The 15875-nt window shown below is 37.1% G+C and overlaps 1 protein-coding gene across 3 annotated transcripts in view; it reads right to left on the bottom strand.

Moving 5' to 3' along the window:
- Positions 1-15875, bottom strand: part of LOC111143658 (solute carrier family 35 member A3) — a 50944-nt gene that overhangs the window by 24130 nt on the left and 10939 nt on the right. For 2 of the 3 annotated variants that reach the window (XM_022497478.1, XM_022497480.1), the window contains exon 2: positions 32-236. In XM_022497478.1, coding sequence (XP_022353186.1) covers positions 32-218 — 187 coding nt within the window. In that variant the 5' untranslated portion in view covers positions 219-236. Of the gene's footprint in view, positions 1-31; positions 295-15875 lie in introns of those variants that run through there. The other variant, XM_022497477.1, reaches the window with a different exon arrangement.

Here is a 15875-nt window from a genome sequence, read left to right as displayed (position 1 = left end):
GACTTAAAAAACAAAAAACCAAAAAACTTACTGCTGTCTTTGTAGACTAATAAAATGCAGGCCATTATTTTCAAAAGTTCGGCAACAACCACTGCTGTAGAAGATAGATAACGAGGACCCTCCTCTTTTAAAGTCCTAGAATAACGCATTGTTAGAACCAAACTGGTAGTCTGAAAGACTAAAATTCCCAAGGAAAGGTATTTTAGGTTGGCAGACATTGTTTTATCTTCATTTGCCTGAAAAACAAACAGGGCAAATAAAATCAGAAAATACAGAAACATATATTAAAAATCAGTATGAGACTTCTTGTTCCAGACAAAATAGAGTTAAATGCATTCCACCGTCTTCTGCCTGCTAATTACAACTATAAATCCTGGACCAAAGGAAAAAAGTTAACTACTGTAAGACTCTGGAAGGTGAAGGAAATAGACAAACTGACTAGAGACCCCAGATCCTGAGTGATAACCCAACTGGAGACTTTTGCCACTTATGTATCTCACCCTGGCTGCCATAACAATTTACAACCTGGAACCACAACAGGTAGAGAGCAGTAACAAACAGAAGCCCCAAGGAAAACCCATTTTCTCCAACCAAAAGAATAGGAAGATAGCAGCTCTGCAGGATGGAGCCCTACTAACTGGATGTTATGTAATGTGTGGACCAGAGACTTGCTGACCATCCCTACCCTGCATTAATGAGGACAGAGACAGTGGCCCTCTTTCCTCCCATCCAGGTCTACAGCTACAAATACTAATGAGGCTGAGCGCCATGAACCACTCCTGCCCCAAGCGAGGCAAATGTCAGCAAAGAGGCAGCACCCTTCCTCCCTCTCTAAAAATGAAGATTTAAGTAGGAACAAAGGTCTCATAATATCCAAATGTCCTTGATATAATCCAAAAGGAGTATATTCTTCATACCAAACAACAACAAAAAGGAAAAATCTCAACTAGGATGTGTAAAGATAATCAATAGACAAAAACACAGAGTTGACAAGGTGTTGGAATTATGAGACAAGAATTTTAATTTTTGTTGTTGTTGTTATTGTTTTTTAGAGGAAGAGGTGGGAAGGAACAGAGGAAAAGGGAGAGAATCTGAAGCAGTCTCCACGCCCAGTGTGGGGCCCAATCTCAAAACCCTGAGATCCTGACCTGAACCAAAATCAAGAGTTGGACGCTTAACCCACTGAGCCACCTAAGTCCTCCACTGACCTCCAAACAAGAATTTATTATTTTTTTTAAGATTTTATTTATTTAAGAAAGAGAGAGCATGAGGCAGGGGAGGGCCAAAGGCAGAAGCAGGGAGCCCAATGTGGGGCTCAATCCCAGGACCCTGGGATCATGATCTGAGGAAACACAGACACTTAACTGACTGAGCCACCCAGGTGCCCCCAGACAAGAATTTAAAAGAAGCTACTGTAACAATGCATGAACAAGCAATTATTAACACTCCTGAAATAATTTTAGATTCATAGAGAACAAAAAATATTACAAGAGTTTTTGTGTACTCTTCACCCAGCATTCCCTAAAGATAAGAGTTACAAAGTTCCTATATTCTCCCTAAAGTAATTCAGAATCAACTCTAAGAAGCTCACTTTAACTATGAAGATACAAATAGGTTAAAAAGTAAAAAAATGGGAAAAGATATGCTATGAGAAAAATAACTATGAGAAAGCTGAAGAGGCCAAATTAGTATCAGGAAAAATAAATTATTTAAGAACTATTCCTAGCATTACAGAAGGACATTTCATAATGATAAGAGTCAATACATCAGTAAGTTATAGCCATTATAGATGAATATGTGTGCCTAATAACAAGCTTCAAAACACATGAAGCAAAAACTAATAGAATTAAAAGGAAAAAGCAAGTAAGTCATAATGTGAGATTTTAACCCACTTTTCTCGGTAATTACACACACATACACACCAAAATTCCCAGTATGAATAAAGAAGATCTGAACAACACTATCAACCACTATAACTCAAAAACATGGAGATGCTCCACTAAGAGCCTCTTTCAAGGAAGGACTTAATGCAGTGTGTGTGGTTAGTTAAGTGCCTCTCCACCCAAGGTCATATCCTTTGCTTCCAACTAATCTAAGGATTCAATGCAATCTCAAGCAAAATTCCTACAGGCTTTTTTGCTAGAAACTGACAAGCTGATTTTAAAATTTATATGGAAATACAAAGGACCTAGAAAACCAAAACAATTTTGAAAAGGAAAAACGAAATTAAATAAGTTAAACCTGTGAGGTACAGCTGGGTGGCTCAGTCACTGAAGTGTCCAACTCTTGATTTCGGCTCAGGTCATGATCTCAGGGTCATGAGATTGAGCCTGGCCATGGGCTTCAAGCTCAGTGGGGAGTCTACTTGAGATTCTCTCTCCCTGCTCCCTCTGCCCCTACCCCCACTCATGCACATGCATGCCCTCTCTCAAATAAATAAATAAATCTTAAAAAATAAATAAATAAAGCTAAACTCCTGAAATTCTATACTTACTATAAAGCTCTAGTAATTTAAACTGGTATTGAGGGGGCACCTGGGTGGCTCAGTCATTAAGCGTCTGCCTTCGGCTCAGGTCATGATCCCACGGTCCTGGGATGGAGTCCCATGTTGGGCTCCCTGCTCAGCAGGAAGCCTGCTGTCCCTCTCCCACTCCCCCTGATTGTGTTCCTGCTCTTGCTGTCTTTCTCTGTCAAATAAAATCTTTAAAAAAAAAACAAAAACTGGTACTGACATAGGACAGGACAGAAGGATAGATCAATGGAACAGAATACAGTCCATAAGAAAATCCATTCATATTTGGTCAAATGACTTTGACAATGGGAACAAAAAGAAATAATTCTAGAACAAGACGTCTGCATTCTTTTTAAGTGAATATCTACCCTTATCTACTTCACACCAAATATTTAACTAGAAATGGATCACAGATCTGTCATAAAAGTGACAGTTATAAATATTCAAGAAGAAAAAGGGAGAAAAATGTAGCCAGGTAGGGAAATGCAAAGATTTCTTTCTTTCCTTTTTTTTTTTTTAAATTTTAAAGATTTATTTATTGGGATGCCTGGGTGGCTCAGTCATTTAAGCCTCTGACTCTTGGTTTCACCTCAGGTCATGATCAGGGTAGGGAAGACAAGCCCCATATGGGGCTCAGCACTCAGTGGGGAGTCTGCTTGAGAGTCTCTCTCTCCAGCTCCTTCTGAGATTCTTTCTCCATCTCCTTCTGCCCCTCCCCCCATTCTCTCTTTCTCTTAAATAAATAAATAGGGAGGAGGAGGAGAGCAGCAGACTTGGGGCTCGACCTTACTACCCTGACTGAGATCATGACCTTAGCTGAAACCAAGAGTTGGAAGCTTAACCAACTGATGTCACCCAGATAGGACATGCAAAGGTTCTTAGATAGGATACAAAAAGCTCAAACCTTAAAAGAAAAATACGGATAAACTGGATATTATCAAAATTTAAAATTGTTCATCCAAAGATACTATAAAAATAATAAAAGGCAAACAACATCATGGGAGAAAATATTCTCAACACATATATCTGACAACGGCTTTGCATCCAGAATATATATAGAACTCCTAAAACACAATAAATGCAAGACAATCCATGAGGAAAAAGATCTGAATGGCTCACCATTTCACAAAAAAAGAAAAATGAATGGCTAATGGGCAAATGAAAAGACATTCAGCATCATAGTTATTAGAGAGCTACAATTAAAACTACAATGAGATACTAGTATATACCTATTAGAATGGCTAAGATTATAAAAATTGATGCTACCAAGTGACAGGATTTTGAGCAAATAGAGCTCTTAACATTGCTAGTGGGCCACTTTGAGTAACAGTTTGGTAACTTATTCCAAAAAATAATAAAAATCTTTCATATAACCTAGAAATTCTACTCTTAGGTATATACCCAAGAGATTTGAAAGCATTTATCCATAATACTTATGAATGCTTATTCATGGGAGTTTTATTTGTAACAACCAGAAACTGGAAATAACCCAAATGCCCATCAACTGGTAAATTACTAAATATACTGTGGTATATCCTTATGATGGAATACTACTTAGCAATAAAAAGAAATGAAATGCTGATGCATGGTAAAACATCAATAAATATTTTTAAAAATCTGAGCAAAAAAGTTTATAGACAAAATAGCATATACTATGTGACTCATTTATATGAAATTCTAAAAAGGGCAAAAGTAATTTGCAGTGATGCAAATTTATGGTTGACCATGGCCAGGGGTTGTGGTTGGGGGTTGACTACAAAAGGACAGCAAGATTTTTGGTGGTGATGGAAATATTCTGTATTATGGTTATGTAATGCTTATACAATTGTATTCACTTATTGTAACTCACTGAACGAAACATATAAAATGGGTACATCTTATTGTGTGTAAATCACAGCTTAACAAAGCTGATTAAAGACTGAAGACATACTATGTAGTAGCATTCCTCAGGAGGCTTTCCTCATGGCTTTGATTCTGGCTCTAATTTCTTTGGATTAGTACCAATGGTGTTCTGTTAGCCTGTTCTTCAGCCCAACTCTATCCTTTCCATGATTCCATCTTCCATCCTAAGTTTTGTTAGTATGGACCCTCTTTATTGTATCTCTCTTTATGGCTCTCACAACCAAGCCACCAATTACAGTTCTAGGTATATGACCCTCTGTCTTCCCTTACATCAAAATTATACTAAAATAGCCTGTAATATATTCAAACAGATTCAACAGTCATTATTTGGTGCCTACACTAGGCCAACTACCATGGTTACAGGGAAAGCCTATCCTTGAAGACACACAGTCTAGCTCATTAAATTTAGCAATTCTCTGACTCAATATGCTCCAAAATCAACAATGTAACACCATCAATATGAGGATAAAATTTTTAATGATGAAAAAGAATGAAAAAAGTTACCTTAAGTACTTCATCTGAATTTCAGAGAGAAAATCTGAATAATGTATGTCTTTTTTGTCATATATAAAGGATAAAGCTTAGAGGAAAGAATACATAGATTTATGTATCAACCATCTCACTTCTGTAAATCTACATTAGTAAGAGTCCTAATGTGAAATAAAATTATAGAATTTTAGAGGTAGAAGATACTTTAGAAATTAGCTAGTATAAATATCTTCATTTTAAAATGAATAGTGAACAGAGAAGTTAGATGACTTGTTCAAGGTCATTTAACTACTAATTGGAAATATATAGTTAAATATCAGGTTCGCTAGTTCTCACTACATGCTACTGTAGAATTCCAGAGGACATCCTGGTGGACTTTATCTCTGTATGGAAGGAGAGCAAGTTGCCAGCAATCTACATTTGGCATAGCCACCTGATTCTCCTGGAAAATCTATTCAAGGAAGTCTTTTGTTTATTCTGTGCAGCTAAGACCATAATGTACCTGTTATAACAGCAATGCTCTAGTTTATTTTCAACTGAAATTTTCAAGGTCAGATTCTAAACCAGGATATACTGTTTTTACTATTTTGCTTTTCCGTTTCTAAGCATATACAACATCAACACGTTCAACTTGGTAATTCAATTCTTAATTATTATTAGTTAACAGTCTCTTACAATGTATTTTTTTTAAGTATGTGAGATAATAGAAAAAATATATATTGGTCTCTGCCCTACCTCCTGATACAGGGATCCTGAAACCCTTATAATTTCCGAACTGATAAGGGCCCTAGGAGCATCTTTTGTTCTAATATTTGGTCTTTGGCCCCCAGTCCTTACACAGGGCTCCTGAAACCCTTATAATTTCCTGAATGATCAACTGATCATGCCTACATGATGAGAACTCCATAAAAATTCCACTAGTAGGAGGTTCAGAGAGCTTTCAGGATAACAAGCTATACACACCATGAGGAAGACACATCCCAACTCCACAGGGACAGAAATTCCTGCACTCAGGACCCTCCCAGATCCTGTGCTTATATATCTCTTCATCTAATTGTTCATTTGCATCCTTCATCATATCCTTTAATAAACTGGTGTAAGAAAGTGTTTCTCTGAGTTCTATGCGGCACTCTAGCAAATTAATCCAACTTGAGGAGGGCATGGTGGGAACCTCTGATTTGTAGCCAAAGTGGACAGAGTTGTGGGTAATTTGGTGACCCACTACTTGCAACTGGATCTTAAATAGGGTGGGAGCAATCTTACGGGACTGAGCCCCTAACCCATGGGATCTGACACTATCTGCAGGTAGAGAGTGTCCTAATTGAGTTCAATTGTAGGATACCCAGCTGGTATCACAGAGAATTGCTTGGTGTGAGGAAACCATACCTCCTCCCCAACATTTGGTGACCAGAAATGTCAGAAGTGAAGTGATCTGTGTGAGGAGTAAAGGAGACACACAGAAGGAAAGAACTGGATTGTTTTTCTAATACAAAGTTGAAAAGTAAAATATACATAAACAAATGATCATTTGTATTAGATCATCTATAAAGAATTACAATTTAATTCACAATTCTGCCTAAGAGAAGTATAAACTCAAAATGAAAAAAAAGTAAAAATACAAGTATTTCTAAGATCATACAAATATACATAGCTTGGTTTTGAAATACAATACTGGTAAAACTAAATATTTTCATTTAATACACACCATAAATTTGCAGCAAATCCATAAACATGAAATCTATCAAAACAAAGATTATATTCCATTTCTAAACGTATATAAGACTAATATTTCTTCATTTTAAAGTGTATAGTATTTTCTCATTACTGTTGAACACGAACTCTATAAACAATCCTATGTTTAAGATTTAATTTTAGTCCTCCCTATATTTTCTTCTCTTGCCACCTAATTCCTTTTTAATCCTTTCAGGTATCACTAATTCCCTAGTTTCTATATTTTTCTTTGTTTAATTAAAATTTCCTATCTAGGGCGCCTGGGTGTCTCAGTTGGTTAAGCGGCTGCCTTCAGCTCAGGTCATGATCCTGGAGTCCCGGGATCGAGTCCCGCATCAGGCTCCCAGCTCCACGGGGAGTCTGCTTCTCCCTCTGACCTTCTCCTCGCTCATGCTCTCTCTCACTGTCTCTCTCTCTCTCAAATAAATAAATAAAATGTTTAAAAAAAAATTTCCTATCTAAGAAACTTGCAAACCAATAATCAACAAGAAACTGCTAAATTCTCTCAAATATGTAGCTCTTTTCGATTTACTACCAAAAGCCTTACAAACCAGTCAATAAATTACTGCCCATGTCTTTTTAAGGTCCCTGGTTACTAAGCTCCCTGAACTCACTTTGGGTTCAGTGAGGCTCTGAGGTTTACAGCAGGATCAGAGGAGTAAGGATGCTTAGATGTTGCACTTTCACTTAATAGCTAAAACCTGAAAAATGCACTCTTCTTGATTACTAGAGTAAAGAACACTATTTCATTCTGATGGCCTTTTTTCCTTTGTTCTGTTTTTTAAAAATAGCATTTATTGGGCGCCTGGGTGGCTCAATTGGTTAAGCGACTGCCTTCGGCTCAGGTCATGATCCTGGAGTCCTGGGATCAAGTCCTACATAAAACTCCCTGCTCTGGGGCACCTGGGTGGCTCAGTGGGTTAAGCCTCTGCCTTCAGCTCAGGTCATGATCTCAGAGTCCTGGGATCGAGCCCCACATCAGTCTCTCTGCTTGGCAGGGAGCCTGCCTCCCCCTCTCTCTCTGCCTGCCTCTCTGTCTACTTGTGATCTCTCTCTCCTTGTCAAATAAATAAATAAAGTCTTAAAAAAAAAAAAACTCCCTGCTCGACAGGGAGTCTGCTTCTCTCGCTGACCTCTCTCCTCATGCTCTCTCTCTCTCTCAAATAAATAAAATATTTTTTAAGAAAAATAGCATTTATTACTTTATTTTAAAAAGCAGTATGTTTTTAGAAAAATGAGAAAACTTATTTTAATTGGTAAAAATTTGAACCATAATCAACTATCCGAAAATATCTAATGATATTTTGGTATAGATTTTGTCAATAATTTTTCTTATTTCAGTTTTTTGGAAATCCCTAAACCCCAGGACTTTGGTGGCAAAGGTGAAATAAAGTACCTAGGCCATTTCATATTGACACTTGAAAGTTTTCAACAACGTTTTGGGTTTCTTATTTACATGGAAAATAAAGTCTCATAATCACAAAGTTCCACCTTTTCCTAAAAGAGATTTTTCTTGAGGGGGGAAAAAAGATGGAATTTTAAAATTCAATGAAATACCAAGAACATAAAAAACATCCATGATTCCATAACCCAGAACTGATGTCTCAATTTTGTCACATTTGTTTACCTTTCCTTTTGTAAAGGAATAAAACACTACAACTAAAGTCGAAATCCCCTTTAAGCCATAACTCTAAGTCCTGTTCCTTTCTCCCTCCCCAGTAGAAACCTAGTACAAGTTTAGAGTATATATTTCTACTCTACCATTAAAAATTTTTCATACATTTATAAACATAATAAGCCATAATTACATTAACATGGCATCAAACTGTATCCATGATCTGGCATTTTCCTTATTCTATTCAGCATTGTTTTGCTATCTATGTTCATATACAGACCTAGCTCACTGCTTTTCAAAATTCTAATGTTCCATCAAATGAGTGAACCTTTTACTTACCCATTCTCCTGCTAATAAACATTAAGCATCCTTTTCCTTTCAAAATTTAAACTTAAAAATTTAAAAATTTCCTGGAGTGCCCAGGTGGCTTAGTCAGTTAAATGTCTGCCTTCAGCTCAGGTCATGATCCCAGGGTCCTGGGATCGAGCCCCATGTCAGGCTCCTTACTTAATGGAAAGTCTGCTTTTGCCTCTGGCCCTTCCTTCTGCTGGTGATCTCTCTCAAGTAAATAAAATCTTAAAAAAGAAAGTAGCTTCCAAACATTCTTGCTTTACAATATCAATTCTATGTTTAAAAGCTTAAATGTTTTAAAGGCTTAAAATGTTTAAAAAATATACATTACATGAAGTATATGTATCATTAATGTACACTACTGCTACCATCTCTACCCCCAAATCAGAGTTAGTGAGAAATGAGTTGTGTATACCATCATTAATTGCATTAGATATGCATTAACTAATTTTGAAATATTCAAAACGTTATATACTAATAATTTTTACTCACCTTTTTAGACACAGATAGGTCCTTGTAGGTAAGTATGAATATCAGTCTGGCTACAGACTTATTCCAATAGCTTTCCAAAGTGTATACATAATCTTTAGGACTATATAAGAAACCCATTATTTCTATTGAAACAAGGCTATCTGTATTTTGCTGATATGTCTCCAGCTACTAAATGTCCTAAAAGACCAAATGTTTAGTCAATGTTTTTAAACTGTAATCAAATTTACATAGATTATGTTAAAGACTACTAAGTACCTAAGAAATTCTGCATATCAATTTTCCTTCAATTGTAAAAATAAAAGGCTCAATTTCTTAACTCACGGTTTTTTGAGTAAGCTATATTTACATTTTCTAAACACTAGTTCTGAAATATACTCCCTAAGTACAATATAATAATCTACTAGAGGTTAATGACACAATAGAGTACATATGAAAACACATAAATTATAAAATGCTAGGCAAATATCAGTTCATATTATATGCTATTCAGAAACAGTTACTCATTCAAAACAGATCTTTTAAGATTTTCCCAAGTAAATGAACAGAAAAAGTAAATAAATACATACGAAAATACTGACCTCAGTTGCAATTTTTTGTCCACCATCTTCCATGATGCCAAACTTTAAAACTGCAACCTATAACTGTATGCTAAATATTGACAAATAAAATTCATCACAACTGCCTTTTCTTCTGACACTGGCATTTATATATCTTCCTTTCAAACTACCTCAGAAATAGCCACAGCATGTCCTAAAAATAGCAACAATATGTCCTACTTGAAATCCATAATAATCTTGTAGAAAATCCAAAAATTTTATTTTTTATAAAAGTGAAAGAAAAATGAGTCAAAGATAATTTATACTATCTGTATAACCAATTTTATTTCTATGATAGAAATAATAACTTCCACTAAATTAGTTCACTTTTAAGTGCAGAGCACAATCCTGCTCAGTAACACTTAATCAACACTTTACTATCTAAGGTTCCTGTTACATTCTAAGTAAAACAACTTTTCATTGTTTCTCCTTCCCTTTCTTCCTCAATGTGTCAGGTGTCGGTTTACATAAGGCAAATATTACCTGTATGTAAATTACAGTTCCGACAATTTTTAACTTGTTCTTTCACTACTGCAGAATTTTCATTCTTACATTCAGTTAAATTGATAACACTCAAATATTTCTTCAACTATACAAATATAAAAACTATTTGCATTCTAATTTTTAGATTAAAAATTGTTCAGTATTATTATACTCTATGAAATGTCAGTAATTTGGAAAACATAATGGTCTAATAAGTATAGCTCTAAGATCCCCTTTGAATGTGTTGTGCTTCAGTCTCCCATTTCCCCATCTCTGTGCTATTCTGCCCTACCACCTTCCACTATGGCATTTCCTCCACTTACAGCTAAAGAGGAAGTTAAAGATATTCTTAAAAAAAAAAAAAAAAGTTCGGGGGCGCCTGAGTGGCTCAGTGGGTTAAGCTGCTGCCTTCGGCTCGGGTCATGATCTCGGGGTCCTGGGATCGAGTCCCGAATCAGGCTCTCTGCTCGCAGGGAGCCTGCTTCCCTCCCTCTCTCTCTGCCTGCCTCTCTGTCTACTTGTGATCTCTCTCTGTCAAATAAATAAATAAAATCTTTAAAAAAAAAAAAAAGTTCGAGCTATTCTAAAAAGAATAAGACTTGTGTAAAAGCCAGGTAGGGTCCACAGACACTAACCATTAGTAAATGTTCAAGACCAAGGAAATTGGGGGCAGAAGTGAGAAATAAAGGTATCCTACAACACTCCACAACTTGCCATCAATATTTAATACATAGGGGGGTGCCTGGGTGGCTCAGTGGGTTGAAGCCTCTGCCTTCTGCTCAGGTCATGATCCCAGGGTCCTGGGATCGAGCCACGCATTGGGCTCTCTGCTTGGCAGGGAGCCTGCTTCCCCCTCTCTCTCTACCAGCCTCTCTGCCTACTTGTGATCTCTGTCTGTGAAATAAATAAATAAAATCTTTTTTAAAAAATTTAAAAAATTTTTAAAAATATTTAATACATAGGATACTTAGGCATTGGATACACAACGATGACCGAGACACATATAGTCTGTTTCTTCATGAAGTTTATCCTCTAGCTTGAAAGACACATTATTCAAACAACTCAAGAAATAGTATAAGTATGTAAACTGCTTTGATATAGGGTGCAAGAGAAAAATATCATAGGAAAATGATACCTTATGTCAACTTAGTTAAACTCAAACCTATCTCCCAAAGTCCTTTACTCTGTATAGTGCTAGGTTAGAACTGGCTAAACACAAGTCTGCACAAAACTTGGGGGAGAGAGTGACAAAGAGCCATTACTCTCAGAAAATACTCAGGGTTAAATTTGGTAAAACAGAAACAGAGAATTAGATTCCAGTTGTCCTCACTCTTCCCTGCACTAGGTCAGCTCTTCCTCACAACTGCCAATCCTATTGCACAAAAATGGGCTCATCCCTCCACCATAATCTTGACTATGGACAGAAAAAGAAAGCAACACAAGACAACTTTTTATACACCTTTCCACCAGCTCCATTACATGGTCCTATTTTGGCTACAGGACGTCCTTGCTTCCTAGATTCCTTTGAAAGCTCTGACTTGTGTACCCACACTAGTATTTGAGGGAGGGCTGCTTTTAGTGACTCTTCAGTAACCCTTTGACACTTTTTTTATTTTTTTCCCCCAACACTCTCTTTTTAGACTTTTACTTCTCCTGCTTTCCCCACAATTGTGAAAGGTCTTATTCATACCATAAAATCCTTATCCTATAACAGTGAAGGGCTCTATTTCTCTACTGAACCCTAATACAGTGTTTAGTACCAAATGTGGTTCTAGGGTAACAGAACCACAATGGAAGTAATTTGGAATTAGTTTTCTGATCTGACTAGATTTAAGGCCATTAATGACCCTATTACCAGTGGTAAAGGAGACACTGGTTGTTGTTCATCATGCTAAGGCAAAAAATTACTTAAACTATGGCCTATAAACACCTATAATCAACATGAGGTTTTGGGTGATCAAATAGTTGCTACCACAATATTTTCTGAAAATTAGCATATAAAGGTGTTCACTTTTTTCTTCTAAAATAACTAGAAAACTTGGAGAAAGACAATAATGAACTTGAGAATCTAAATTCACAGCCCATGGTCCAGGTAAGGTATCAGAAAGCTTCTATCACAGGCCTAAGAAACTCATCTCTTTTAGCTATTAAGTCAGTGTTTCTGAAAAACAAATCCAAAGTCTGATCCTGTCATGGGCCCGAAATAAAAAGCAAACTGAAGGATGCCTAGATAGCTAGTTGGTTAAGTGTCTGCCTTTCTAATCATGATCCCGGATCCTGGGACTGAGCCCTGCCCTGGGCTCCCTGCTCAGCAGGGGGTCTGCTTCTCCATCTGCCTCTCCTCCTGCTCATGCCCTCTCACATATAAATGAATAAAATCTTAAAAGAAAAGGAAAAAAAAGCAAATTGAGTTTTTAATTTCATAGGGTCCCAGTATCCTATACTCTACACGTTTTTACAATCTCTATATCCTAGCACATGTCCAGACATTAAAATATGCCTGAGGATTGTAGTAGGCTGAAAAATGGCCCCCAAATGTATAGGTCCTAATCCCTAGAACATGTAAATGTTACCTTATTTGGGAAAGAGGATTTTGCAAATGAAATTAAGTTAAGGATCCTGAGATTGGAAGATTATGCTGGATTAGCTAAATGAGCCCTAAACACCAGCACAAGTGTCCGCATAAAAGACAGAAAAGGAGAACACAAATACTTAAGAGGACAAGACTGTGAAGATGGATCCACAGAGAGATCTGAAGATGCTGGCCTTGCAGACTAGTGATAGAGCCAAAAACCAGAAGCTGGAAGAGAAAAGAATGGGTTTTTCCTTAGAGCCTCCAGAGGGAGTATAGGCAGCCCTGCTGACACTTTATCATCAGCCTAGTGATGCTGATTTTGGATTTCTGGCCTCCAGAACTATGGGAGAGTATCTTTCTCTTAATGTAAGCAACTAATCTGGGGTAATTTTTACAGAAGCCACAGGAAATCAATACAAGTATGTGTATTTTTAAAATTTAATTCTCCATTCTATGTCTACTTAGGCAGAAACCATTTAAAACGTTTAGGAGGAAGACGGGTAAAATTAAGTTTTCAGGACTCAAAAGAATTAATCAGTTACCAGGAAAACTAGCTTATACTGAGAGTGCATATAACAACTCCTCTCACAGGGCACCAGGGTGGCTCAGTTGTTAAGCATCTGTCTTCAACAATTCCTCTCACGTAGTTTGTGCTGTGCTTAATAAATATTATTTAAAATAAATGCCAGACTCAGTAAAAAAAAAATCGAGGATACCAAATAAGTGAGATATTACTCTAGTGATGTTCTGTCATGGAAAATTTGAAGCCCATCCACTTGGTTCACAAAACTATATGGTTAATAATAACATTTCTATAGGGAAGGAAAGGACTTGACCAATGTTACAAAGTAATTCTACTAATGCTTATTTTAGAAAACACCAATTTCTTTGCTATTTTAAAGGACATAAAGGGCAAAAGATAGTACAGATCATCACTATTTTTATTCATGTCTTTGTTTTTGTAACTGGAAATATTAACAGTGTAATCAGATAAGAGTTTATAATGTAGAAAACAATTTCCAATTTTAAAATTTCTGTTCACACTAGAGTATTCTCAAATTGCCTCCTTTTTTTTTAAACAAGAATTTATTTATTTACTTGACAGAGAGAAATAGCATGCATAAGCAGGAGGAGCAGCAGGCAGGAGAGGGAGAAGCACACTCCCTGCTGAGCAGGGAAACCAACGTGGGGCTCGATCCCAGAACCCTGGGATCATGACCTGAGCTGAAGGTGGATGTTTGACCAACTGAAGCCCCTCTGGCGCCCCTAATGGACTCCGTTAAACATGATGTGTTGCCAGTTTGAAGTACACTACATACGTCAAAACATGCCATCTAAAACATACCTATCTATAAAATAGAAAGTCAAACATAATATAATCATTCTATAAGATAGTGTTACTCCCCAAGTACTAACATTAATAACAAGGTTCTAGCATTTTTTCCAAATGTTTAAGAATTAAAATTACCAGGAAGCCTGGGTGGCTCAGTTAATTAAGCATCTGCCTTTGGCTCAGGTCATGATCCCAGGGTCCAGGGATCCAGTCCTGCATCTGGCTCCCTGCTCAGCAGAGAACCTGCTTCTCCCTCTCACTCTGCCTGCTGCTCTCCCTGCTTGTACTCTCTCTCTCTGTCTCTGGCGAATGAATACATAAAATCTTTTTTTAAAAAAATTAAAATGTACCGGGATAATTAAGAATAATGTTTAGCTATTTAATTCAGCCTGAGGACAAACCTGAAAGATCAGGGACCTTAAGATGTTTTTCTTTTTTTAAGGTTTTTCTTTATTTGTCAGAGAGAGAGAGAGTGAGCAACCACAAGAAGGGGGAGTGATAGGCAGAGGGAAAGCAGGCTCCCTGCTAAGCAAGGAACCCAATGGGGGACTCAAATCCAGGACCCTGGGACAATGACCTGAGCGGCAGGCAGACATTCAACCAACTGAGCCACCGAGGTGTTCCAAATGCTTCTCTTTGTAGCACTCATAAATGGTAAAATTTTTAGAAAACTGTTTAAAATAATTTAACTGAAACTTAATAGAACATATAGCATTAGCTGGTATTTATGGACAGATTGTCAAGGACAAAAAATTTTTTGAACTCTAGCTATTTAACTGTGTTTGAGTAGTTAATGGAAGAATACCACCCTCCCCCAAGGACAAAATTCCACTGCTAAAATTCAAATGCTATGTAGTGGTTGGATTTTGTCTTTTTTTTTTTTTTAACCACCACCCTTTCTAAACAGGAAAGTGTTACCACTCCCAGGTACACCTATAGTCTTAGGAGTTTATATATACAATGGGTTTATAAACTACATAGATTATGAGTACATTTCAGTTATGCCTGTTCAATATTTACTGTTCGTCTTACATCACTCTGCCTCCCAACTGATGGGACAGCCCTCAGACTCTCACAACTCAAATCTCCGTATAGCTGGTATCTTATGAAAATGTAGATCTGATCACATTCCTTTATTTTATTTTATTTTATTTATTTATTTGACAAAGAGAAAGAAAGCACAAGCAGGGGGAGTGGCAGATAGAGGGAAAGAAGCAGGCTCTCAGCAAAGCAGGCAGCTGGATGTGGGGCTCAATCCCAGGACCCCTGAGCTGAAGGCAGATGCTTAACCGTCTGAGACCTAGGCACCCCTCATTCCTTCTCTTTTTGTAAGATTTAACTAACTCCCTACCAATAAAAGATACAGGACAAACTCACATAAAACAGTCCGTCGCTACCTGGCCCCAACCTAAATTCTCTGCCATAAACTATGATCTATCTCAAACATTTTTTCTTCATGCATTCTTTGAAGAAATATCCCTTTTTAAAAAATAACTCTTTCCTTGGGGCATCTGGGTGGCTCAGTTAGTTAAACATCCAACTCTTGATCTCAGCTCAGGTCTTGATCTCAGGGTTGTGAGTTCAAGCTCCTCACCGGGCATGGAGCTTACTTTTTTTTAAAATTTTTTATTTTTTTATGAACATATATTTTTATCCCCAGGGGTACAGGTCTGTGAATCGCCAGGTTTACACACTTCAAAGCACTCACCATAGCACATACCCTCCCCAATGTCCATAACCCCACCCCCCTTTCCCAACCCCCCTCCCCCCAGCAACCCTCAGTTTGTTTTGTGAGA

Source organism: Enhydra lutris, unplaced genomic scaffold (genome assembly GCF_002288905.1).
Source record: "Enhydra lutris kenyoni isolate GAN:26980312 unplaced genomic scaffold, ASM228890v2 scaffoldscaffold9, whole genome shotgun sequence".
Lineage (NCBI taxonomy): Eukaryota > Metazoa > Chordata > Mammalia > Carnivora > Mustelidae > Enhydra > Enhydra lutris.
Note: the sequence above shows the minus strand (reverse complement) of the source record. Positions and strands in the feature narration are given on the sequence as shown.